Source organism: Lissotriton vulgaris, chromosome 11 (genome assembly GCF_964263255.1).
Source record: "Lissotriton vulgaris chromosome 11, aLisVul1.2, whole genome shotgun sequence".
Taxonomy (NCBI): Eukaryota; Metazoa; Chordata; class Amphibia; order Caudata; family Salamandridae; genus Lissotriton; species Lissotriton vulgaris.
Genome location: NC_141699.1, coordinates 660,666,024 through 660,692,136, shown reverse-complemented (window position 1 = coordinate 660,692,136; position 26,113 = coordinate 660,666,024). Strand labels below are relative to the sequence as shown.

At 44.3% G+C, this 26,113-nt stretch overlaps 1 protein-coding gene across 1 annotated transcript in view; it reads left to right on the top strand.

Annotated features, from left to right (window-relative positions):
* The window catches only part of SPHKAP (SPHK1 interactor, AKAP domain containing), a 1,527,314-nt gene that overhangs the window by 1,459,711 nt on the left and 41,490 nt on the right, over nucleotides 1-26,113 (top strand). The window contains exons 10-11 of the mRNA XM_086943759.1: nucleotides 6,339-6,391; nucleotides 8,716-8,900. Coding sequence (XP_086799885.1) covers nucleotides 6,339-6,391; nucleotides 8,716-8,900 — 238 coding nt within the window. The remainder of the gene's footprint in view (nucleotides 1-6,338; nucleotides 6,392-8,715; nucleotides 8,901-26,113) is intronic.

Here is a 26,113-nt window from a genome sequence, read left to right as displayed (position 1 = left end):
TGGATATCAAAAAGGCGTTTATCACCTTGAGTTGAAACTTTCTATGCCTGACTCTAGAGTATATGGGGTTCGGACCAGGATACCTGGGATGAGATTTTGCTTTATACAGGAACCCGACAGTGCAGGTTCGGATGGGGCGGGGAATATGGGATGGTTTTACAATGCAAAGAGGGAGTAGGCAAGAGTGGCTACTGGCATTGTTGATCTTTGCCCTTGCAATGGAGCCTATGACTTGTCGACTACGACAGCGCGCATCTCAATGGGGATACCTGAACTAGGTGCACATCATATTATATTGCTATATGTTGATGATGCTCTTGTGTACTTACGTGAGGTAGAGGTTTCCCTCCAGGGGCACATGTTCCTGCTGGAGGAACTTGGGGATGCTTCCAGATTCAAAGTGAACTGGCCAAATCCTACCTGTTCCCCATTGGCCCCAACTCCGGACCTGCTCAAGGTTGCACCAATGTGCTTCCATCTGCGCTGGTGTTGTGACACCTTTAAAAACCTGGGCGTCCATATTTTCAACTCGGAGAAGGACATCAAGGATGAAAATGTGGACAAAGCCTTGAGGTCCATTCATCAATCGTTACCCATATTCCCCTTGCTGATTCTAAGAGGTTGGTGTTGTCCCGGTTACTTCTTCACAACTCTTTGTTTTTTTTCTGTGAGCTCCATGGGCTCCACTCAGAACTGATATGGGGCAAGGGCAGACGAAGCGTGGGCCTGGCCACTCTACAACCCCCTGTGCTTGAGGGCAGTTTAGGTTTACCCAACTTTGAATGTAATATGAGGAGGCACAACTGCAGGGGCCAATATGCTGGGTGTAGGCCCCCAAATTCCCTGAAAGGGCACCTGTCTCTAGAGCTCTTGAAGGTATGGTTGTCTGACTCAGAGGGACGTCTTCCACAGGCGACATGCCAGATGACTGTAGCTTGGTTATGTTGGCGTTGTTTTGTGCATGGTATGGGGTCTTCTAACCCTTTTAACCCTTCTATAGATTTGTGGCATTTGCCAAAACTTCACAGGGAAGCACGGATATTCAACAGGGGCACTTGGAAGGAAGCAGGGGTGACCCATATGGGTGACTTATTCCAAGATGGCACATTCATGACATTCCAGGATAACATGGATGCTTATGGCACTTGGGCTGGTCACTTCTTGACATATTACACTATACACTTTATTCTACAAGCCAATTGGGACACGTGAGATGCAGAACCTATTTAGCCCCCCACATTACTTGTGAGATTATCACAGGGCTCCGCGTGTCACCCCATTACTATCCAATACTCTTCCCTTAACACTGCAACTACGGGGTATGATACAGGGGCAAAAGACAAATGGGATGAAGTCATCCAGCAGCAGCTCTTAGACAAGTCTGGTCCAGGGAGCTACAGCAAGTGAAGGAGGTGTCTCATAGCCCGAGGTTGCGCTTCATGCAGTTCAATTATATGCATCAAGCTTATCCCTCAACGCAGCTCATTAGGCATATGTTTCTAACACTGACTCTGAAGTGTCCCAGGTGTAATCTAGCAAATGCAGGGTTCTGTCAGATGGTGTGGGACTGTCCAATACTTCAGGTGGCATGGTAGGAGATCACCACTATGGTCAACGCACTTGCAAGCCATTCTCTCAAACCCACACCTGTTTACAAGGGATACGCCCCAAAGCTAAAGGGAACAAGCACCCACATAGGTTTATTCACCTTGCCTTTATTTCATTCAAGCAACACTTAACAACGTCATGGAAGGAGCCCGTGGCACTCAACCCCTGCCGCTGGTTGTTCACATTGCTTACCTGGGCACGAGCAGAGGTGGTCACCCTTAGACTCCTTAGGATGGATGGGAATTCCAAGGCAGGTGGCAAAAGTTGGGACACTTATCTCACTCAGTTTGCAGAATAAAACAACATGCGCTCACCTTGAAATGATCAATGTACCCTGGAATTGAGCACCACATTACTATCTCAGATTGTCTACATAGTGACAGTGAGGTTTTCAATGACACATGGGTCCATCAGCTTAGTGACTGGTCATCCGCCTGCTACCTCTCCCACCAAGGACACCCTCACCCTGCTTGCTAGTAGATGTCCCATGACTTACACTGCACTTTGCACTATGCTGCAGGACACTTGCCCCATCCTTCACATACATAGAAGGCCCCTGCATGGACCCCTTTGCACTCACCTGCACATGTCTTCCCACGTGTGACACCGCGGGGGCACCTGCACCCTGAAGTTATGCTGTCACGGTGCCCTGAAGGTGTTCTTCCAATACACAAGTTTAACACTATTTTTTCACAGGGACAAACTCCAATGCTTAGGCTATCATAGTTTGGTTTCCTTTTTTTATTTATTGTTTTTCCCCTCTTTCCCTTACAGACAAAGTATGCTGCTCAATTTTGTACACAGGATGCTTGAACGTTAGTCTTGCATATGCTCCTATTGCTTTTGATTCTCTGTAACAATGTTTTGTTATACATGAAAAAAATAACATTTGTTTTTAAATGATGCAGAATCAAAATGTTGCATGGTGTATGCAAGATCAAGTTTTATACTGATGATATTGTGTTATACTTAAAGAAATAACAGCAAAACAGAATAGCATTCAAAGTCCGAAAAGAATTTGTTTGGTACATAAAAATATTTATCTTTCTATCTTTAAGCTTTATAAAGTACTTCAGCTTCTCCAAAGAATCTCCCGGCACTATAAAGCAAATCTGATCCCTAAATTAAAGTGAGATTAGAAAGCCAAATTAAAGAGCCAGGTCCTAAGGAGTCTCTTGAAAGTCACAATGTCTCTAGAGGCATGAAGCTGAACTGGAAGGGCTTTCCACTGCCTGGTGGCTAAATGAGAAAAGGAACTACTGCCTCTCATTTTTCATCTAAAATGAGGAGTAGCAACCAGCAAGGTGTTGGATAAGTGCAGAGCACATACTGGTTGGTAGGGAATTACTCTATTGGACAAATACTGAGGGCCATTAAGTTAGAATGCTCTCTGTGCCAGGACTAGACATTTAAATCAAATCCGTTCTTTTTATAGGCAACCAGTGAAGTTCTTTTAAGCCTGGTTGGATATGGGCTCTCCTGCGAAGGCATAATAGGAGCCTGGCAGCAGCCTTCTGCATCAGCTGTAATCTCTCCAGGAGATAAGCAGGAACGACCCATTATTGAGTATTAGCATAATACAGCCTTGATGTAATCGAGGCCTGATCACTGTTTTCTGCTGTGGCAAGGGAAATGGGTAGTGGCATTTTTTCAGCATTTTCATCAGGCCAAAACAAGTGCCTACCACCACTACTATGTAAGGGTCAAAAAGAAGCCATGGGGACAAATTTAACCCCAAGGTTGCACTAACTGTTGTGGGAGAGGGACATGGGAACCTTCTTAGGCCGAACGTTGCTATCCAACTAAGCGGGGGCCCCCAAAGAGAAGAATTTCTGTCTTATTGGTATTACACTGGAGGCCACTGCAGTGCATCCACCAAGATACAGAAGACAGGCTGGCCTGGAAGTTACGCAGTGCATTTAGAGAATTTATGTCCAAAGTGAACAGCAACTGCATATCGTCTGCATAAGATACACCGTCTGCATAAGATATAGTCTGTACTCCAAAAGATTCAGTTAGGGTAGCCAAAGGGGTCATGTTCACATTACATAATATGGGACCTAAAGCAGACCCCTGGAGAACCGCATAATGCAGTTGTTTGTGATTGTAGGAAAAAGGGGCATCCATACTGACTGAGACCTATTAGTTAGAAAGGAGAGAAGCCAGGACAAAGCCAAACCACAGACCCCAATTGTCTATAGGTGCTGCAAAAGTATCTCACGTGGGGTCGTATCAAAGGCAGCGGATAGATCCAGGAGCACCAGAGCTACCTGTTTCCCCTGATCCACTGCTAGCCTTATTGTATCCAAGATTTCTAGCAGTGTGGTCTCCATACTAACGGCTGGGCAGAAGCCTGATTGCGTGAGATGGAGAAGAGCATTCTATTCAAGAAAAGCAGAAAGATGTTTATTTAACAAATTCTCCTGAAATTTTTAAAAAGATGGCAGCAGGGATATAGGATGAAAATTCACCAAATTGACCGTATCTGCTGTGGGTTTCTTCAATAAAGGAATCAACGTCACCTGCTTCCAGCCACTAGGCACTGTAGCCAAACTAAGAGATTGATTTAAGAGCTAGTTAAGAACCAGGTTGATAGCCATACAATTGGCGGCACAAATACGTTGGGGACAAGGGTTGTCAGGAGACCCAGATTTACAGGCCCTCAAGTCCTGAGTAGATTCCTAATGTGAAATTGAGCAAATTCCTACAACATTTGTCCACGGCGGGCATCACTTCTCTCTGCAGTGTCATGGTGTTACTAGTCTACGGCCAAGCTGAGTTCATAATATGTAACGCATTTACAATGGCCTGAATTTTTGTATCGAATAAATCAGACAATTGTGTACATAACCTGAGAGAAGAAGGTAAAGGCTGAAGCAAAGCTTCTGGGTGCATGAACTTTTTTATAATTTAAAAAATTTCACTGGACTTGTTTTGGGGCTTGTCAATCTGACCTGAAAAGAAGTCAGGCTGAGCCTTTTTAATTAAGCGAAGGTACATGTCCAGGGCCTGTCTATAAAGTGATTTATCATTGGGAAGGTAGTTATGCCTCCAGTCCCTTTCCAATTTCTTACAATGTTTGGGAAGCACTTTTAGCTCTTCCCAAAAGTCCGGAGCTGACTGTCTTTAATAAAAGGGTGCCTGTGTTGCAGGGAATTATTGTTTATGTGCCGGAAGGTGTCCCTTCCTGCACATAAAAAGTCACTAATGGCGATTTGTAATTTCTATGAATGCTGCAGAAGGCAGCACATATAGAAGTTGCAAATCTTCATTATTTAATGATTGTGTAGGTGAAGAATGCAGCACACATAGAAACAGCAAAAACGAGGAGAAATTAATAATTTCTCCTCATAGCACCAGTTTAAACAGGTTTTCCCTGGTATTATTTTTGACACTGCCACATATTTATGCCAGCCTTGTAAATTGGGGGCAGCATCAAAAAGCAATGGGTGTTGCAGTAGGACACCCACTACAAAACCAATTGCCTGCGCCGTTCACACTAAGTGTTGCGTGAATAGGGGCATTATTTACAGGGCGGCATTAAGCCATATTAAATGGTTTAACGCTGCCTTGTAAATAAGGCGAAGTGGTTAGCGCCACCAGAACGTCAAAAAAAATTACATTTTTATTGGAGATAACCCCTTGTAAATATGCCCCAATGTTACTTTCTATTTTAAAAGCAACACCAGTAAAACAAGAAACATGTACTTCAAGTATGTAACTACAGTGCAATATTTGCCAGGACTCATTTTTCAATATTTTTATTGTTATGGAGATTTTTTGCACACAAATAAAAAAGTTTTTCGTAACATAAGGTACAAAGTGGTGCAGCAGAAAACCTGAAGTCTCTGGGAAAGGTGGGGATAAACATGGGAGACGGGAAGCAAGGACAAGAGCAAAGAAAGAGACACAGAAAACACCCTAAAGATTCCCTTACCACTCAAAATCCCAATCTCAAACTAAACCCTAAAAAGTCCCTTACCACACATAAACCCCAACCCACCCTAAACCCTAAAACATCTGTTACCTACCCAAAAACCCAAACCCACCTTAATCCCTAAAAATGTGCTTACCACCAAAAACCCTAAAAATTCCCTTACCACCCAAAACCCTAAACCCACACAAAACCCTAAAACTTCCTTTACCATCTAAAACCCCAAACCGACCTAAACCCTAACAATTCCCTTAATACCCAAAGCAGCAAACCCCCCCCAAAATAATCCCTTACCACCCAAAAGCCCAAACCTACCCTAAACAGTAAGAAATTCCCTTACCGGCCAAAACTCCAAACCCACCCTAAACCCTAAGAATACCCTTGTTACCCAAAAACCCAAACTTACCCTAAACCCTAAAAATCCCCTTGCCACCCCAACACCCATACCCACCCTAAACCCTAAAAGTACTCTTGCCACCCAAAAACCATCTATCTACCCTGACACACACATTCCTCTTTCCCACCACCCATCTGTCCGTTCTTACACACAAATTCACCCTTCAAATAACAATCACTCTCACCTGTGGACCTTGCCCATGCTTGCTCTTTAGTATCACCACTGATGTCTCATCCTTGTTGTTCTTTTTTCTGAAGTTCTTATGAAAGTTGAACTGATGAAGGTAGATGTAATGTGTTGCACGCAATGACACAATCCATCAATGATTTTTCTTTGCATTGTCTTGCAACGTGCACTTCAATATACTAATTGTGCTTTGCCGGTGTATCTTTTTTTAAGTGCTTTATCAGAAGAAAAGACGTGCATCAAGACTCAGCTAGTAAACCCAGATGGTAAGTGTGGAAAGTCCCAATTTTGAAGGAAAAGTTTTGTGAGTGTGCCTGAAAGATGGAATTGTAAACAGAATTACAGCTGCGTTAATGGTTACACCATGGAAAACTGATGGTGAATTTGAATTTTTCTGAAATTGTTCTTGTGGAAATTGTGCTGGATAAGATTGAGAAAAAAGTGTGCAAAATTTGATTTGCATGCTCTGTATGAAAATAATATACTCCATTAAACAAAATTCCTAATTGGGCATGCTATATGCAGAGGACAATTTGGTGCAGCGTCTGGTTGTTTGATGTATCCCCTCATCCGACTAACACAGCTAATATGTGCGTGAATACATTTATAGGGTGCAGGTATACCAAAAAAGGCATCTTGATTATATGTGGGAAACAGTATATGAAGAAAAATAGTTGAAAAGAGAAAAAGACCCAAGTTAGTGTTCAAAATAAAACCCATTTTGTATTGAAATGAAAGCAGGCAGGATTGTGGAAAAACGTAGACAACTTTCTAAACACCATGGCCCTAATTTACTAGGGGCCTGCATTGCCCTTGGGTCACACAAGACGACACAAAACAGCACAAGCCCTTAAGTCAGGTTTACTAAGCCACCCAAAGCCACCTTGTGTGGCTGTGCATAGCTTAGTAAATCTAGAGTAACTCTGTGTCACTCTGCACTGGGAAGGTGTTCCATGGGTGGAGTGTGGGCGTTCCCATGCATCCACCAATGGATTTTGACACATTCCCTATTTAGGAAGAACATTAAACCTGGAAATGTGTCAAAATGGTATGCCATCCCAACAGAGAGGTAACATGGGGAAATATGCTTATTTCTCTGTGTTATTTTCTCTTTCTATAGAAAGAGGAAAATGCCTCTGAGGATTGTTTTTGTACAGGAAGGTATCCCATTGCACCCTTGCACCTTGGCGCAAGAGTACCTGTGTTAAAATGCCAGGCAGCTCTCAGTGTGCCAGTGCAGAGCGTGGAGGAAAGCCCCACATCTTAGTAAATATGGTGCAGTCATGCTCTCTTCAGCTAATGCAGTGCAGCATGTTGTCTTGCTGCACTGAATTGCGTTAAGCCAAATGTTAGTACGTCTGGGCCCAGAGTACTACAGCTACGTTCCTATGCAGACCCCAATATTGTAACCAGCACCTCTCAACTTTTACCAACAAAGGAGCAGAAGATTTCAATAGAGAAGACAAGAAGGGACATATGCTCGAGAGTAATCTATTCTTCAATAACAACTATTTGCCTCAAGATTAGACTGCTCGACACCTCGACAGGGCCAAGAATTATCAGCACATTTCCTTCTCAGAATTGAGTCAATGGCAACGACATAAAGAGGATAATGGAGAAAGCAAATCTCAGGAGCCTTGGAATTTCCTCCAAAAGCAAGGTTCCATCTATCAATTAACAGTTTAATTATGGAACCCTTGACCATAGATATTGTGTTGTAAATAGTGCAATGAGCTAGCAATGGCTCTGTGAGGAGTAGGATCTCTCACTCGGAGTACCTGCTGCGGCAATGTCCAAAGCATTGCTGCGAATGGGAGATAGGGTTCAAAGATTTACATTTTCCCATGTATTTAACTGGAACTCAACCCCAACGAGGGCTGTTGAGTAAATCCCTCAGTTTGTTAAATCATATTTTTATGACAATTCCGTTACTTTATTCAAGATGTGGCTGGATTACAGAAAGTCATTTGAATAGGCAAAACCACTCCTGAGAGAATGGCTAAAATGGAAATTTTTACCAGAGAACTCCTTAAAATTCTAGAGGATAGATGTCCTTTACCATATTACAAGTGCATTATAGATCACAAGACTAGTAATATGGTGGGCAAGATACCCACCAATCCACCACATTTGTGACAGAGTACTCTGTCTGCCTCCTAGAAGAAGAAGGACATTATTAGTGACCTTAAATGCACCAAATAAACTGTTTTTGCCATGAAGAACTGTGTTCAACCTCAGTCTGCAATTATTGCAAACATTATACAATTATTAATTGTTGATTGTTGTATTGCACAAGAAACAAATACAGTGGCAGATGTTTTAAGATAAGGACTGACATTTGCATGATATTGGCACTTTGCAAGTAAGGTAATACGAAAAGGCATGCCGTCCCTACTCTTCCTGGCTACCCGATCTGGTCCCTATTGTATTGTGCACAAATGAGTACAGTGGTCCATTGCTTTACCTTAAGTTTTCACTCTGTAAGTCACCAAACATAGTTATATCCAGCAACAACTTTGCTCTTGATCCTCCTGATTTGTAAATTGAACTCACATTGTCCTCTGAATTTACTTGCTTGCTTGCCTTTCAGAATGCACCTCTGGCCTGTCTGTGGGTACAGCAAGCTGTCAAAAGGACATTCTTCTCATCAATCATGACGTTGAGCCAGACTATGCTAATGAGGAGTTAAGAACAGCATTACAGTGGATAGCTGCTTCAGAACTTGGAATTCCCACCATTTACTTTGAGAAATCTCAGGAAAAGCACTTTGAAAAGGTAGAAATTATATCTCAATTTCAGTCAAAGGACAGTATATTTTTCTTTTGCTCTGTCCCATTGTTATACCTGTCATCCTTGGTGTGATCATTCCCAAAACTTTTGAATTCACCCCTCCTGTTTTTGTAATTTATTTTTTGGGCTTTATGAGTCTGTGCAATTTACCACTGCTAACCAGAGATAACATGCTTGAGCTCTCTCCCTTAATATGGTACAGTTGGCTATCACCTGAATGGCATATTTGTAATACTTATAAGTCCCTAGTATGTGATTCTATGTGCACCCAGGGCCTGTAAATTATTTGCTACTAGTGGACCTGCAGCACTCATTGTTAAACTCACTTAAGTAGCACCTTAAAACATGGCTCAGGCCTGCCATTGCAGTCTGTAGTGCAAGTTTAAAAACTGCTGATTCAACCTAGCAAAAACAAAATGTTTGCCAGTACTAAATCTTCCTTTTTAATACACACAAGTCAACCCTCGTCTAGACCCTTAAAAGCCCATATGGCAGGGTGCACTGTATTTAAAAAGTAGGGCACATCTTTTAAAATTCCACAGGTCCTGGTGGTGGAAAACTGCGACATTTATTTTGTGATTGAGAGCAAGTAGAAATGTCATGTTTGGTCTCAAATAAATTGTAATTTATAATCATCTTTAATGGTATAGTCAGATTTTAAGTCACAGTTCTGAAAACTCTACTTTTAGAAACTTGGACATTTTTTGCCTAAACCATTTCATGCCTGCTTCCAGTGTCCTGGGTCAAATGACTGTAAATAGCTTAGCTGTTAGGCTTTGTGTATTCCTCCCAGCCAGCGAGACAAAGAGGGTCAAGATGTTGGCAGGTTCAGTCATCCTGCCAGGATGGTTGGTGGCTGAGATGTTCTCTGGCCCACTTAAAATTCAAAGGGCTTGCCTCCAATCAATCAATCAGTACACTTGTAGAGCATGCTACTCACCTGTGAGGGTCTCAAGGTTCTGGGGGGGGGAAGAGTGAGGGGACGTGCCGCTACTGCTCGAAGAGCTAGGTCTTGAGGTGTTTCCTGAATGCGAGGTGGTCCTGGGTCAGTCGTAGGTGGGCTGGGAGGGAGTTACACGTCTTGGCTGCCAGGTAGGAGAATGATCTTCCTCCGACGGTAGTTCTGCGGATCCGTGGGATGGTGGCAAGGGCGAGGCTGGAGGAGCTGAGTTTGCGTGTTGGAGTGAAGAACGTGAGGCAGATGTTGAGGTATTCTGGACCTATGTCGTGGAACGCTTTGTGTGCGTGGGTGAGAAGCTTGAACGTGATCCTTTTGTTGACGGGGAGCCAGTGCAGGTCTCTCAGGTGGGCTGATATGTGGCTGTGGCGGGGGATGTCAAGGATGAGTCATGCGGATGCATTCTGTATGCGTTGGAGTGTTTTCTGAAGTTTGACTTTGGTTCCTGCATATAGGGTGTTCCCGTATTCTAGTCGGCTGGTGATGAGGGCCTGGGTGACCGTCTTTCTAGTTCCGGGAGGGATCCACCAGAAGATCTTACGGAGCATGCGCAGGGTGTTGAAGCATGAAGATGAGATGGCGTTGACTTGCTTGGTCATCGTGAGAGAGGAGAACAGAATAAATCCCAGGTTGCGTGCATGGTCAGTGGGTGTCGGTGCGGTGCCCAGTTCTGTGGGCCACCAGGAGTCATCCCAGGCAGATGGGGATGGTCTGAGGATGAGGACCTCTGTCTTGTCTGAGTTCAGTTTCAGACGGCTGAGTTTCATTCATTCAGTGATATTTTTCATTCCTTCTTGGAGGTGGAGTTTGGCAGTGGCTGGGTCTTTGGTGAGGGAGAGTATCACCTGGTTGTCGTCGGCGTATGAGATTATGTTGAGATTGTGTTGCATGCGATGGTGGCGAGGGAGCTCATGTAGATATTGAATTGGGTTGGGCTGAGCGATGAGCCTTGGGGTACGCCACAGATGATCTCGGTGGCCATGGAGCGGAAGGGGGGGAGGCTGTATCAAAGGAGGCTGAGAGGTCTAGGAGGATGAGGGCGGTGGTTTCCCCGTTGTTGAGTAGGGTTCTGATGTCGTCGGTGTCTGCGATGAAGGCGGTCTCGAAATCCGTACTGGGATGGGTCGAGGAATCCATTGGCCTCGAGGAATGCAGTTAGCTCTTTATTGACGATCTTCTCGATCACTTTTCCCGAGAAGGGAAGAAGAGAGATGGGGCGGAAGTTTTTGAGGTCTTTAGGGTCCGCTGTGGGTTTCTTCAGTAGGGCGTTGATCTCTGCGTGCTTCCAGCTCTCTGGGAAGGTGGCGGACGCGAGGAAGTTGTTTATGACGTCCCGTAGGTGGGGAGCGATGATGGTGTCGGCTTTGTTGAAGATGTGGTGAGAGCGTGGGTCGGAAGGAGAGCCGGAGTGGATGGTGTTCATAGCGTGGGCGGTGACTTCGGTGTCAAACAGTTACGGCAGCCCCATTTTAAATAGTATGTGCTTAACATAATACAACCACTTAAGTTTACTAGCTTTGTCCAGTTTGACACAATCCTGCAGAATTTGATGATTCAAGTACAGTAACAGGGCGATGCTCAGGATGTCCGTAACATAGTCCTGCCCTAATTCCTGGTGTATGGCAAAGGTTGGGGTTGATTGGGGTACAGACAGGAGACTACGCAATAATTTATTTTCGACTGTCTGCAACCCCACCTGCTGTTTAAATCCCCATATAGATAAACCATAGGCCGCAATAGCAAGGCATTTTGAGCTATATATCTTAAGAATGGACTCTACCGGCCTAGCCCCCAGGCGTTGAGCAAACCCTAGTAAAGCTGATGTGGATCTAGTAACTGATTTTTTTTTGGTTTTGTCTTGGGGGGCCCATGAACTTCTATCATCAAATTGTACCCCTAAGTATGTAAAAGAGGACACCCTGGTCACTTCCACCCCATTACAGTAAAAGGATTTAGTTTTTCTATAAATTTTGCCAGTTGTCATAATATGAGACTTCCCAGTATTCACAATCAGGTCCAAGGACTGCATGTAGGCACCGAAGGCATCTAATAGCCTCTGAAGACCTACCGCGGTCCATGCTAAAAGTACAGCATCATCCGTGTATGGGAGAACCGGAACTAGGCATTCTCCTAGATTTGGGATTTCTGGACTCTCCTCTACTAGAGATTTATCCAGGGCGTTGTTGTAGATTTTGAAATGCAAGGGCGCCAGTATGCACCCTTGATGGACGCCCCTCTCTGATGTAAAAGACCTAGTATGTCTGCCATCTTAGGTAGTACCAACTGATGCTAGAAGGTCCAGATCAAGGCCCGCCAAAAAATAAACTAAACACGGCTCAATCGCTATTTCAAGCAGGATACTCCACAGCTTTGACCTGTTAACCAGGTTGAAAGCTGAGGATAAATCCATAAACGCCATCTGTAGGAAACCTTCTTTAGCTATAGTATATTTATTAATTAATAAATATAAATTAAGGCATTGTTCCATGGTGCTTCTACATTTCCCCAATCCGTACTGTACATTGGATAAAACCTTGTTGTCAGTGGCCCAATCAGTAACTTTAGCTAAGACTACCTTGCCCAATATTTTTACGCTGAATCAATCAGTGATATGGGTCTTTGGCATCGTGGGTCCCCTCTCTGACCTTTTTTGAAAACTGGAATAATAGTTGAGTGGCACCAGGATACAGGAAACCCTTGCGACCCAGAGGCATTAAAAACAATTGCCAGTATTTTAGCCTAAAATTTAGGGTCAGATTTATATAGGTCTGCTGGGACACCGTCGGGACCCGGGGCTTTGTTACTAGAGGTCTGCTGTATAGCTCTTTCGATGTCCGCCTCATTGAAGACAAATAGCGCTGCTTCCAGCCGAGGTTATAGCATGGGGAAGAGTACGATGTCTCATTAGAGCCATAAATTCCTTCAAAATGGGCCAGCCACTGTGCTTCTGTGATGTTGCTATCCTGAGTATCATTTTCCAGTCCGGAAAAAAGGGTATTAACAACAGCCCAGAATCTGGAGCTGTCCTTTAAAACCTCAATGGATAAAAGAGCATTCCATGCCTCTATCTTAATCTCTGACTTCCGCTTATGAACAGCTATCTTATACTGCTTCCATAGGCTCGCTATCAGTACCCTATCACGGGGTGAGCTTTTGAGAGCTAAAACATGAGCACGAGAACACTTTTCATAGAACCACCTTTTCCCACAGGTTCCTCCGGGTCTGCTGGCAATGGACAGATCCGCTGCAATCTGTCTACATATACCACCAAAGGCAGTAAGAACCACATCTTTGGGATTAGATGAGTCTGGGCTTATTGCAAGGTCCCCTTTCGCCTTCGAACACAAGTCTTTAAAAAAGGAGTCTGGCGTCGCTTAAGCCCATTTAAGTCTCCTCCCTTGGGCACACGTTACCATCAAATTTCCTCCCTGTTTTCTCCCTCCCATATCCATGATGCCACAACCATTATCCAGTACTAATATAATAGAGTTATGGTCAATGAAAGGAGAGAACCTAGCATTATAAAATGCTACTGTATCTAATAATAGGGGGGACAAAAATATATAATCGATGATAGTATCACTACTCTTCAATTTAAACTGGGGGCACCGATCGGATTGAGTGAAAAAAAGAGGTTCAAAAAGATCGGCTTCAGCCAAAAGAGATTCAAGAGCCTCCCCCTGAGGTGAATGTTTAAAATGAAGAGTCACTGAATGATTGTGCCCTAGATCATCATCAATGAAACAATTCAAACCACACAAATGTATATTTAAATCACCTATAAGTAATATATAATAATAAGTGGATTGGTTTGATTTATAAACTTCTAAAAACGAGTTCAGGAAACACAAATGTTGGTTCCTAAAATCGGATTCCCCAGAATTGTAAAAGTTTACAAGTAATAGCTTAGGATGATAAGGGGAACTAACTTCTACTACCAAGCAATTGGGATGGTCTACCTCTATCCTTTTTAGAGAACCCTTTAATTTAACGGAAAGGAGAAGCACTAAGCCACCTATTGCTCTGCTTGCCGAGGCTGGTCGAGCTGTTTGAAAATAAGAACTAAATCCATCCAGCTAAAAGTTGTCCCCAATATCCCAAGTTTCCTGAAGAGCTATTATATCATATGATCTAATAAAATCAAGCCAAATCGGGTCATCTCTTTTTTATCTAAGGCCCACAATATTCCAGCTGATAATACTACAATTAAGGGGAGTTTCAACTCCTATATCACCAATGCCAGGGTTATTAGGGTGCGGTACAGGCATACACTCATTCTTCCCCTCCAGTCAATCATTACCATCCATCTGTGTTAGTGGCGAAAATCTATTTGAAAGGAGTAAGACTCCCACAACAGGCCCGGACGTCCTGATCTAGAGATACTACTCCCCCCCACTACTTGAGTCAGATCCTCTTATGGAGCCATTACTGAGGGGAGGGGACTTTGGGGGCAGACGAAAATTGATTAGTTCAGCCACTCTTTCCTCTTCATGAGCTTGTTGGGGGGTAAAAAAAAGCCTAAAGGTAGTGCCCTGATATCCCCCGCTGTAGCCCAGAATCACCCCATAACAACCTATCGACCATGTCCCGCCTATTAAAATTAACTATAATGCAATCGCCTGGAACATATTTGGGGCCATTACCCATCCAGGCCACACGTCTAGCCATTATAATATGGGTGGACAACTCAGATTGGCCACCACAATAGTTGTCACACCAATGTTTGTCCTGCGTAGCAGGGTCGACGTAGATTCACCATCTGGATCACTAAGCGGTGGGACCCCTACAAGAACCGCAACCAAAGGGGTGGCTTCTGGTGGGAGATTGATCCTACAGCTGATGAAACTTAAATTTCTCTCTTGGGGGGCACGATTCTTAGTGTTTAACAGAGACGGGACCGAAGATGGAACATTAGCTATACTTGTAACTCTTTGGATGGAATTCCCACCTACTGTGACCCCACCTGTGTTAATCTCCATACTTCTGATGGGGTTAGATTTTACCCGCCCCCCCAGGAGAAATGATGGTTGAGTACCTAAAACTAACCATTGGGAATTGGGTGTGCTCTTTTTAGGTGGAGTAGGTAAGAACCTGAATTCGAAATAACTTCCGACATAAACTTTGTATCACTTAAAAAGGAGTCCAACTTCTCACATGTTTTCTTAAGGTTCTCAACACATGAATTCAAGGTATCTATAATATCTTTAGCTATACCATTTAATATGGATTCAAACCTTGCGCTGAAAATGTCCTCTATCAAGTTCTGCAGTTGTAATTGGGTATTTTCATCCACCTTAGATGGCACCATGGAGGTATTTCTTTTTGCACCTTTCTTCCGTGTGCTAGTTTTTCTAATGCCACCTTTTCCCTCCTCATACCCCCCTTAACGCCCCTTGGAAATCTCAGGAGAGATATCCTTAATAACTGTAGTCTCAAGGTTCTGGGCATCACTTCTTGTTTGTGGGGCATTAATCAAAACTAGCGGTTCCAATGGTACAGGAATATGTGCCGGTTAAGCAATTGTCACAGTCCCATCTCCTGAATTTTGGCTAGTAACCAGTCCCAACTCTTGTTCAGCATTAGCTATCTCTTTATTCAAGGCTCCCACAGCGGAAGTCAAATAGGAGATAATGAATGGAGTCTTTCTTGGCATTTTGGCTTTCAAACCAACCTGGTCTTGACTGCCAATATATTTGCGCTTACCCATAGCTGAACGTTGGAGGGGTTATCTGTAGTTCTGGTGGTGGGTGGTATAAATGAAAAACCTTTCCTCCGAATTTTCAATGTGTAAAAAGTGGATGATGTGAGCGCCTTCACATGGTGGGAAAAGGGCATGGTAGTGTCAAAAATGACTCCCAGGTTTTTCACCTTGGTGGCTGGAATGGGAAGAGGACCCAACTCTGCAGGCCACCAGTCAGTGGACCAAAATGATGGGTCTCTGCCACAAAGTAAAACTTCGGTCTTATTAGAGTTTCACTTAAGGCAGTTCTCTGACATCCATCTGCTCACATGTCGCATACAGGCGTTAAAGTTAGGGGCTGTGCCATGCTTATTATTTGAAATGGAGACCATCACAAAACTTTAGGATTTAATCAGCCTGGCCAGAGGTGTAACATACACATTAAAAAGGGTTGGGCTCAAGTATGAACCCTGTGGTACTCCACATGGGAGCCTAAAGCAATGGGACCTGAAACCTTCCACTTCGACAAATTGATCACTGTCTGACAGGAAGGATTTGAGAAGTGAGAGCGCTGTGCCTGCTATCCCTATTTCTTGAAGGCGACTTATCAGGAGGCTGTGGTCTACTGTATCGAACGCTGCTGAAAGATCCAGCAGTATCAGGGCAGCCAAGCCTTCGTTATCTACTGCGCGCCTGATTTCTTCTGTGGCTGTGATCAAGGCAAGCTCAGTACTGTGCCTGCTCCTAAAGCCATACTGCGGTGAATCCAGAATATGATTATTAATAAAGAATGTGGCCAGTTCTTGGTTCATGTGTTTTCCAAAGATTTTTGCTGGGAGAGGCAAACAAGAGATTGGGTGATAATTGCCTGGATTTGTTTTATCCAAGTTCGATTTTCTTTAAGTGGTAAAATTGAGTTTTTTCCAAATTTTAGGATAATGTCCCACTTTTGGTGGCTAGTTTGAATAACTATGAAAGTGGAGGTGCAACTGTCTGTGTTACTGTGTGGATTATCTTAGGAGAACATGGATCCAAAGGTGATCCAGATTTGGTGGGCAAAAGACGTTTAGTGACCTGCTTATAGGAGACAGGCGAAAGGTCTAAGAGTTGTGGCAAACTGGAAACCTGGGCCGGGTTGGGGACTTTTAATTCTGTACTTGCTGCATCCAATTGTGTCAACTGAGTGCTCTTATCCTTTGCAGAGCGTGAGGAAAACGTATCATAGATGGTAGAGACCTTATTGCAAAAAGAGGATGCTAGCAAAAAGCTTTGGCCCTTATTTATGAGGCCTTGCGTCAGTTTTGCGCCGCTGGTGCGTCACTTTTTGTGTCGCACCAGCGGCATAAAAAATGCGCCTTGTTTCGCCATATTTAAAAAGTGACGCATCTAGGTAGATGCGTCACTTTTTAAACCCCTGCGCCACATTATACCTGCGTCAGGTATAATGTATGCAGAGGGGGCGTTCCCCCGCAAAAAGCCTCGTAATAGTGACGCAGTGAAAACTATGAGATTTCACTGCGTCACATTTAGGATGCTGTTGCGTCAAAATCTTGCGCCTGCCTCACAGCAGGCGTAAGACTGACGCAAGCCCTTTCACATGGGGCTTTCCCCATGTGAAAGGACGCATTGCTGGAGTTGCGTCACTTTTGTGACACACTCCAGCAATGCGTCACTTTTGCGCTTACAGATACGTCAGAAATACTGATGTATCTGTAAGTCCTTGCGACATGATGCGTCATACATTAAATATGATGCATCATTGGTGTCGCAAGGAGTGCGCAGTGAAAAGAGACGCATCGCTGTTTTCACGCAGCGATGCGTCACTTTTCATAAATGAGGCCCTTTGTCCTTTACATTGTGTTGAGTCTCCTGTGTGTGGCTAAGTTTTTGGACTGTAGCAAACACTTCTTTGAAATTATTCTTCGCACCTTCAATTTTCTCTGAGAAATAATTGATTTTAGTTTTATGGATCATTTCTTTATATTTAATTTCTTCTAAGATTATTTTTCCTTGGGGTCATAGAACTGTCTACAACGCCTTTCTTGTCTGCGACATTGCCTCTTCAGAAACCTTAGTTCCTCTGAGAACCAGTGTTCATTTGGCGCCGTCTAGCTAATTTTCCCTGCTTTCTGATGGATTGTTGCTTGCAGTGATGTGGCAATCCAGTTGTGATATTCTAATGATGCTGTCTCTGGATCTTGGGATAGACAGGGTTTGCTCATACCCAGTTGGGTGTTAAAATTAGTTCTATCCAGGAGATGCCACTGGTATCTCTTTTTACTTCTAACTGGGCAGGGCTTGTTGTCAACTGTAAAAGGCAATCTTAGCGTCAACATAACCGCTACGTGGTCAGACCAGTGAAGTTGCAAGTTATTATTACATTTCAGAAAAGGACAGTCTGTAAAAACGGCATCCAGAAGGTGCACTGTTGTATGGGTGGGGCCACCCTTAGTCTGTTCTAAACCTGTGCCGGTCACCAGATCCATGAGGGCAGTGGAGTCTTTGTCTTGAAGGTTTATTCTGTGATGAATGTCTAATAGATATTTATGGTGTGTAGTGCCCATTAACTATTATGTTTGTGTTTACTGAACAAGAGAAAGTATTACAGTGTTAATATATTGAGGTTTTTTTTCTATTGTGTGCAGTGGCCAAGAAGCATTATAATGCAGGAAGCGTGTAACATATATTATAAAATTGACAGATGAGCTTGTTTTACTTTGCAGTGACAGAAGCGTTAATCCATAAAAAATGCCTTAGCAACTAGAGTAACTTACATTAATTTATGTCAATTTCAAGAACTGCAGCATAGACAGAGGAATTAAATGCATTTGAGATTGAGCGTTCATTTTACTTGGCTACCGCTAATGTGATTGCTGATGCTGTAGCCACAATCACAGGGTGTCACTGACCCTATGAGTTAATGATGGGCAACAAAACAAATACACCCAGTAATCCTTGGGATCTTGGTTAATCAATTGTAATATCTTTCAGTGTCCTATAAGAAAACTAATGTATTACAAAAGATACAATTTCATGGCCAAAATGCCTAATAATTATTTCAATGAGATGAACAAAATCTCCATTTTGTGTGGTATTTTCTTAACCTGCGTTGATTTGTTAGGTTCAAGGTACAATAATTACAATACTTGGTATAGTGGAGAAAGGGCAGTGGCCTTTTTTCTTGCAGAAGAGAATGTGCTAATCCAGCTGATAGCAAGGTAGAAAAAAAGGATTTATAGATAATTACATCAAACCAAGTTCCCACCAGAAAAATACTAACAGTCTTAAAAAAAACAGAGGGTCAGTGAGGTAAACATTCATCACTGACATCTGCTCTGACTTGTCCATCACAAGCTTGTATCCCACTACCCTTCCATACGTCACATGACATGTTTTTAAATTGAGTAAGACAACACCTTTTATGTACCACATTTATAGATGACAACACTTTGGCAGAAAGTGCAATATTGAAACAAGTTAATATTATAATCTACGTAGGTATGAATTTAGAAGTCATGAGGTAATACATAACCTTGATTTCATATGTTCATTCAAAATTGTTATGCAGACCCTAGAGGTGATTTTAACATTTGTTTCAACCCATCTTTGTAAACTGGTGCCTTCACCAGGATGGAAAACTGTTCAGTGATGCATTCAGCACCAATAAGCAATGGCTTGTAATGTGGAAAGGCACTATTGTGGCATCTGCAATTATTTATCACCACTGGGTAATGTTGTACTTGAACTGATTCCTGCTCTGCTCAGCAACTCATTCAATTATAGAGAAGCAATGTCAAAGGTTGTTTCAGGAAATATCATTAGCCATGCTGTGCTGTAATCAGCATTGGCTGTATCATGACGGCACCAGTAAGCAACCTGACAGTTTGAGCTATAATCAAGCAGTCAGCCTGTTTGCTATGGTATACATGAAGGCTTTATATGTGTGCCGACTACGATTAAGGCACCCTCCTCCGTAGTTATACGGTGCATGTGGAAGTAAAAGTAACACATTTATTTGAATGAAGGACATAGCATTCCTGTCCCTTTAGTGCAGACAAAGCCTTCTCCAGTTCATCACAACCTTCTTTCATTTGATAGTTGAATACTCACAGTCAGATACAGCAATTCAATGAGTCAAGCAGAAAAGGCCTCATCTCCTCATTGATGGTTGCTCCTGTGCATCAAGGTAAACAGTCCAATAAAGGGAGAATTGCGGCCCCCCTTTCCTTAATTCATTTCTTCAGATCCTCTGGTCTTTCACAGCTCTTTCTAGACATTGCATCTCACTGGGCCTGCAAGCCATCCTTGAAGGAAGGAGCCACTGCACAGGTGACATTTACTTCAATACAGTAAATTTGAAGTGTCATTTCTGTTTGGAGCTATTTTTATGCAAGTATCCATGTTATTTTAAAAAGGTATGGCCATACTTATGTGTGGCAAAACATTTCCAAACTACCACACCTTTCAATTGATGACATTGACAACTAACCTTACAGGTGACTTGTTGAGGTAAAAGCATCTTTTCCGTTTGAAAAGCTTCCAATAAGAATTCTTGATTTTTTTGGTCATCCTTGTATTTCTGTGTTTCCAACCTGTTAAAATCCACATGTTAACCATGATATAATAAAATACTTCTAAATTTGGATAAGTTGTCCTATAGCAATTATGTGTGTCATCAAAATATCATCTATATTTCGATTAACATGACCAGAAGTGGCTTCATCTCACTTGATACAGAGCAGAAACATACTTACAATGTACTTTAACTACAACAATTGCATCATTGTATATGACTGCCCAACTAATACTCATATTTTGAATTGAATAAGATCTGTCTTCAGATATCTAAATTTCTTTTGGAAAATGCAATGGATATGGAATTTATTCTGACTTCTGTGCCAAATCTTGAGAGCACAATATGATCGCTAAATATTGACTGTGCACAGTTCAATATTTGCAACTTTAAATTCTGAGCCAGATCCTGAGTTCTGGACCTAAGAATAGGGAATAATACACAATTTATATGTGTTGTCCCCTGTTTTGAGCTACATTAACTTGTTTTTGTGCTATTGCCTGCACAATTTGCACCAGGTTTTACAAGTATGGTAAACTTTTCAAAGATGCACAATTTATGCCAAGTTGTAATCTTGTTTTAGCTTCAAGCTTGTGTTTATTCTTGAAATGGGGTTTGCATTCAGATGGTAATAATACAGGCAGGGTGTTTGAGCTGCGGGGCCCACCCTGCTCCACCGAGATATGGACATGGGGAGCAGGGGTAAGCCCACCACCACTGTGGGTGGTATAACAGCATGCCCCTACCTCTCTTTGTGTCTGGGGGCCGGGATTTTGCTCCTGGGCCCCAATCTAGAATACACCAGTCTTCAGGTCCTGGGAATGAGGTCCTGGGCCTCCTTTCTGAACACGGAGGCCCAGGAAATGGGGTCCTCTGGCCTCGTAGATATCTAGGCGGAGCTCCCCACATGCCCTGGTGCAGGCAGAGGATCAACATCAAATTCTTTCAAGATGAATATATATGACCCCATTGAGCTAATTCCAATAAAATTATGCTTGTTTTACTCATGGTGGTGAGCTTTAACCATCAGAAGCATTTTGAAGCAGGCCTCTTGGTCTTCAAATGTCACATTTTACAGGGAGGTCGTTTCACTGGTGCCATTTGCCAGCTTTCACCAGTTCCCTGATGCTCCCCTCCTCCTGCTGGGGCACAGAAATTCAGGTCTTCCCCCAAATCATCCTAAGGGTGTGTAAGGGGGCTAGCCTCACTGACCCAGGGCAGACCCACTGGTCCTGAGGTCAGCTGTAGACAGCATTTTTTGGCCAACAGGTCTCTTGTCCTTCCAGCTGCCCATGGTGTAGCCAATGACGTAGTCATGGTGGAGGGTCTATCTTACCTCCATGCGTGGGTGTCACGTAGGAGGGGGGTGGGGTTGGGTGGAGAAGCAAAAATCGTCCGAACACCACTATTTTGCAGGGTCTTATGGAGCCGGGTTTGGAGTTGAAGGGTATAGTCCAACAAAGCCTCGGCTTCCTTCGCCCCCTCCTTTTCCCAGCTGTCTTTTGTGATTTCGAGCAAGGTCCTAGGGCTCCGACCAAACAGCAACTCGAAAGGTGAGGTTCCTAAGCTGGCTTGGATCTGACTGTGGAGAACAAAAAGGGCCAGCGGCAAAAGCTGGTCCCAGTTTTTACCATCCCTGGACAGCAGTTTTTTCAGGGTGAGCTTTAGACTACCATTATATCGTTCAACCATGCCATCTGTCTGGGGATGGTAAACAGAGGTTTTTATGTGTTTGATCCACAGTTGCTCACACGCTTGTCTCATCAAACGAGACACAATAGGCGTACCTTGATCGGTAACGATCTCCATGGGGAACTCTATGCGCGATGACACCTCTACTAGTCTTTGAGCTATGATGGAGGAGGTAGTTGCCCGGAGGGGAAAAGCCTCCGGGTACCGAGTGGCATAATCAACCAGCACCAGGGCATATAAGTGTCCCCGGCCAGACTTGGGTAAGGGCCCGATAAGATCCATCCCCAAACGATCAAAGGGTTTACCTATGATGGGCAAGGGATTTAGGGGGACTGGGGGAGGAACGTAGGGGCTGCGTTGCTGGCAGATCTGACACTCCTGGCAGTACTTCTGAATTTGGGCATATACACCTGGCCAGAAGAAGTGTTGGAGTATGGCTTGCCCCGTCTTTTCGACCCCTGAGTGACCTGCGACTAAGTGTGCATGAGCAAACAAAAGGATCTGCTCTCTGAACCCGACAGTAACCAATAGCTGAGGGACCCCATCTGGTTTGGCCAGTCTGTACAGCAGTCCGTTTTGTTCAATGAATGTGGGATAGACCCTAGTCAGGGGGTCCTGTCCGTCACAGGCTTTTTGCCTGGCGTTGGTGATGCTAGCGTCATTCAGTTGGGCCGTCCTGAAATGGGTATCCCTAGCCCAGGGTTCAGAGGCAAGAAGGGCGTCATACATCGTTCTTGTTCGTCTAAGAGCGTCATACATAAGGGAGCTGAAGCATGGATTGTCAATCCCTATGATGACTGGTTCCGGAAGAGTCGCTAATACCCCAACCACAGCCTCTGTCTCCCGTCCTGCTACAGAGGGTTATTCTAGCCACAGGGTACTCCTTGATGTCCCTGTGGATGCACCTAATGTGAACAGTCCACCCGGGCAAAAGACAAGAAGGGGTGACCAACTCCTGCTTCACCACAGAGTGCCTGCAAACAGAGTCCAGCAAAGCCCATACTGACCTCCCATTTATAGCCACACTCACATAAAACACTGGCCCGGTTTCTTGGTTGTATAGGATAGAGCAGGGCGCATAGCTCACATCCATTGGCTCTTCATCTTTTTCCCTTTTCTTACAGCAGTACCGTGCTATATGCCCCCACTCTCCGCATTCATTACACTGGGGTCCTGAGACGGTGGGGTTTTCAGGTCGCAAAAACTGGGGACGCAGGTGTTCAGCTGCCCTTTTTGGGAGTCTTTCATCTGGTTTCCCCAGGTACGTATTCTTGGTGGTTTTCTCAGGCTCCTTTAGGGATGGTCGGCCTTGGGCTCGAGCATAAGAGGTGACCATCTCTATGGCATGTTCTAGAGTTAATCCTGCATGTTGCTTCAACCAGCGCTGCGTACTATACGGAAGGACCTTGAGAAACTGTTGGAAGTAGATTTTATTCATGACCTCCTCCATGCTGGACTCCTGCGGCATGAGACATAGATCTGCTGCTCCTTTAAGCTTGTAGAACAATGTCTTGGGGAGGTCTCTTGGGGTTTTGTGTTCCTGGCGGAACCGTACTCTGTGTGTTTCCTCGTCCACTCCCAGGCAGTCCATGATATACTGCTTTACCTGGGCATAGGTGGTGGTACCGTCCTTATTCACTGTCTGGTAGGACGCCTGAGCCTCTCCCGTTAGGAGGGGGGCGAGGTAAAACGGCCACCTCTCACCAGGCCAGGCGCTGACCCAAGCAGCCCTCTCAAAGTTCAAAAAGAATGCCAAGGGATCATCCCCCGGGGTTTACTTCTGTAGGGGGACCACTATTCCGGGAGGGGGGGAAGCAGACCTTCCCTGTCCCTTGACAGCCATGAGCTTGGTTTGTCCTTCCGCCACCTTAATCAGGCTATCGGCCTGGTTCTAGATAGCCGTGGTAAACACTGCATGGTCTGCCTCCGCTTGACTGGAGGTCCTTTCTATGGCCCATTCTAACTTTGCTTGGCCCTCCATCATTTGATGGTTGAGGGTCTCCATCCCGTATCGGATGGCGGCTCGCAAGGCTCCTATCTGGCTCGCCACTTGTCACATAGGAGGGGGGTGGGGTTCGGTGGAGAAGCAAAAATTGTCCGAACACCACTATTTTGCAGGGTCTTTATTTAAATTAAAGCAAAGGTCCAAACATCGATCCGAGGATTTGTAGGGGCCCAGCAGACTTGCTTCTGGGGTCGGGGAAGGGTGACCCTTGGAACCGCTCTCCTTGCAGTGGTCTCGCCTCTCCCGGGAAGTAGTCTCCGTGTTTCTCCGGCATGATAGGAGGAAAGAGACCAATGTATTAAGGACGGGGTTCAACGACCACAGGGTTTCAAGAAGGGGACGGGGTGTGAGGAGTCACCAAGGGCTGCCACCATACACTTATTCTACCCACAAAAAGTAAAGAACGTAGAGAATAAGGGTAATGGGGAAAAAGAAGGAAAAAAAGACGAAACACAACCCCGTGACCTCCCCGACCTATTCTACCCAGTCCCTCCCCGTGAAAACGTAAAGCGCCGTATACGATGTCGTACCTTCTCCAGCCACACTTCTCCAGAAGCGTGGCGGGGCAAATCGTGGTCTCGTTGGCCTACTGGCTCATCGGTCCTCCTGATTCTGCTGTCTCCTGACGTCCTCGTTCCGCTCTCTCCAGTACACTCCTCCGGCTCTTGCTCCAAAACTCTGTCTCTTCCTCCGGCTTTCGCGCCTTCGCCTTCCGCTCCTCTCCCTTTAACCGCCTCTTCCGTGTTTGACAGGCTCACTGAGGCTGACGTCAGCGCTGTGGACTTCACCCCCGGGGAAGCCCAAGCCACGTTAAAGGGGCCATACGTGTCCTGTGGACGAGGTGCAGACGAACAGCTGTTAATGTCCCGACCCCGTCCGTCCTCCGCAGCGTCCCCGTGACAGTGGGGTAGTCACTTTTATAACCAGTACAGCTGTGGATGGGGGATCACCCCTTTGTAAACCTTCCCCCTTTTGAGGGGTTGGCACCGGCCCAGCTGGTGACACAAAAGGCTAGTGTTTGGTCCCTTTGCGTGTGTGCTAGGGAAAGTCCCTTTGAAGTGTAATCATGGCAGGGTCTATCTCTTCCCCAGCCATCCCATCAAGAAGACCCACTCCCCTCTATACACACTCCCTTTGGTGCACTGTCTATCTCCAATGTGCATTTACCAGTGGGAAAGCCATCACCAACAAAGGCCTGCTGGAAACTCCCAGAAACATTAGGCAGTAAAATACTAACTTTCTAAAAGTGGCATTTTTTAAGTAACAATTTAAAATCCGACCTCACAATTAAAGAGTATTTAATATTACAATTAAGAACAGTGGAAGAAGTTTTTTTTCTAGCTGCTACCAATCCAAAATTAGCATTTATTAAATGTAACATTGTAGTCCAATGATTCCCCATAACAGCAGCCGTCCTTGCTATGTTGACAATAATTTTTGGGGACATGTCATACCTGTCAGCTTTACGGTGGCCTTTCCCCAAACATTTTTCCTTCACCCTCCTATTTTTCCTGAATTTGTTTTTGTTGGCCTTAGGGCTCTGTGCACTTTACCACTGCTAGCCAATGCTGAAGTGGTTGTAGCCACTCCCTAAACCATGGTAGAATTGCTTAAACCTGATTGGCATATTTGATGTACTTATAAGTCCGTATTAGAGTGGTATACGATATATCAAGGGCCTGTATATTAAATGCTTCTATTAGGCCTGCTGCATTTATTGTGCCACCCACTTAAGTAGCCACATAAAACATATCCCAGGCCTTGTATTGCAGCTAAATGCACTTAATGGCAATTCGACTTGGCAAAATTTACCCCTTGCCAAGACATAAATTCCTCTTTTAGAACATGTAAGTCACCCCTAATGTAGGTCCTAGTTAGCCCATAGGACAGAGTACATTGTTTTTTTGTTTATTTTTTTGTCCTCATTTCACTATTAGCGCTACTTCTAATTTCATGGTGGTTACCTGTCAGGCCTCAAAGAGACTGTTAACTGATGTTATACATAAAAACAGCTTTGGGTAAGCTGGCCAGTAGTGCCTCATTCAGATGTAATCATTGGACTCATTGCCACGTTTCAAAAATTTTCCAAGTCTTATTTAAGCTTCAAGAATCACATGCCATATCAAGTTGACTCATTAGGTAGCAGCTTTAATCCAATCTGTGATTAAGGGTGGTTCAAAGGAGAACCATTTTTCTCAGATCTCGCATTTGGCTAGCGGGATAAGAATGAAAAACAATCTACGCTGGGCTTTGGTCAATGATAGAAAGGTCAATGCCTTGATTTCTTGTT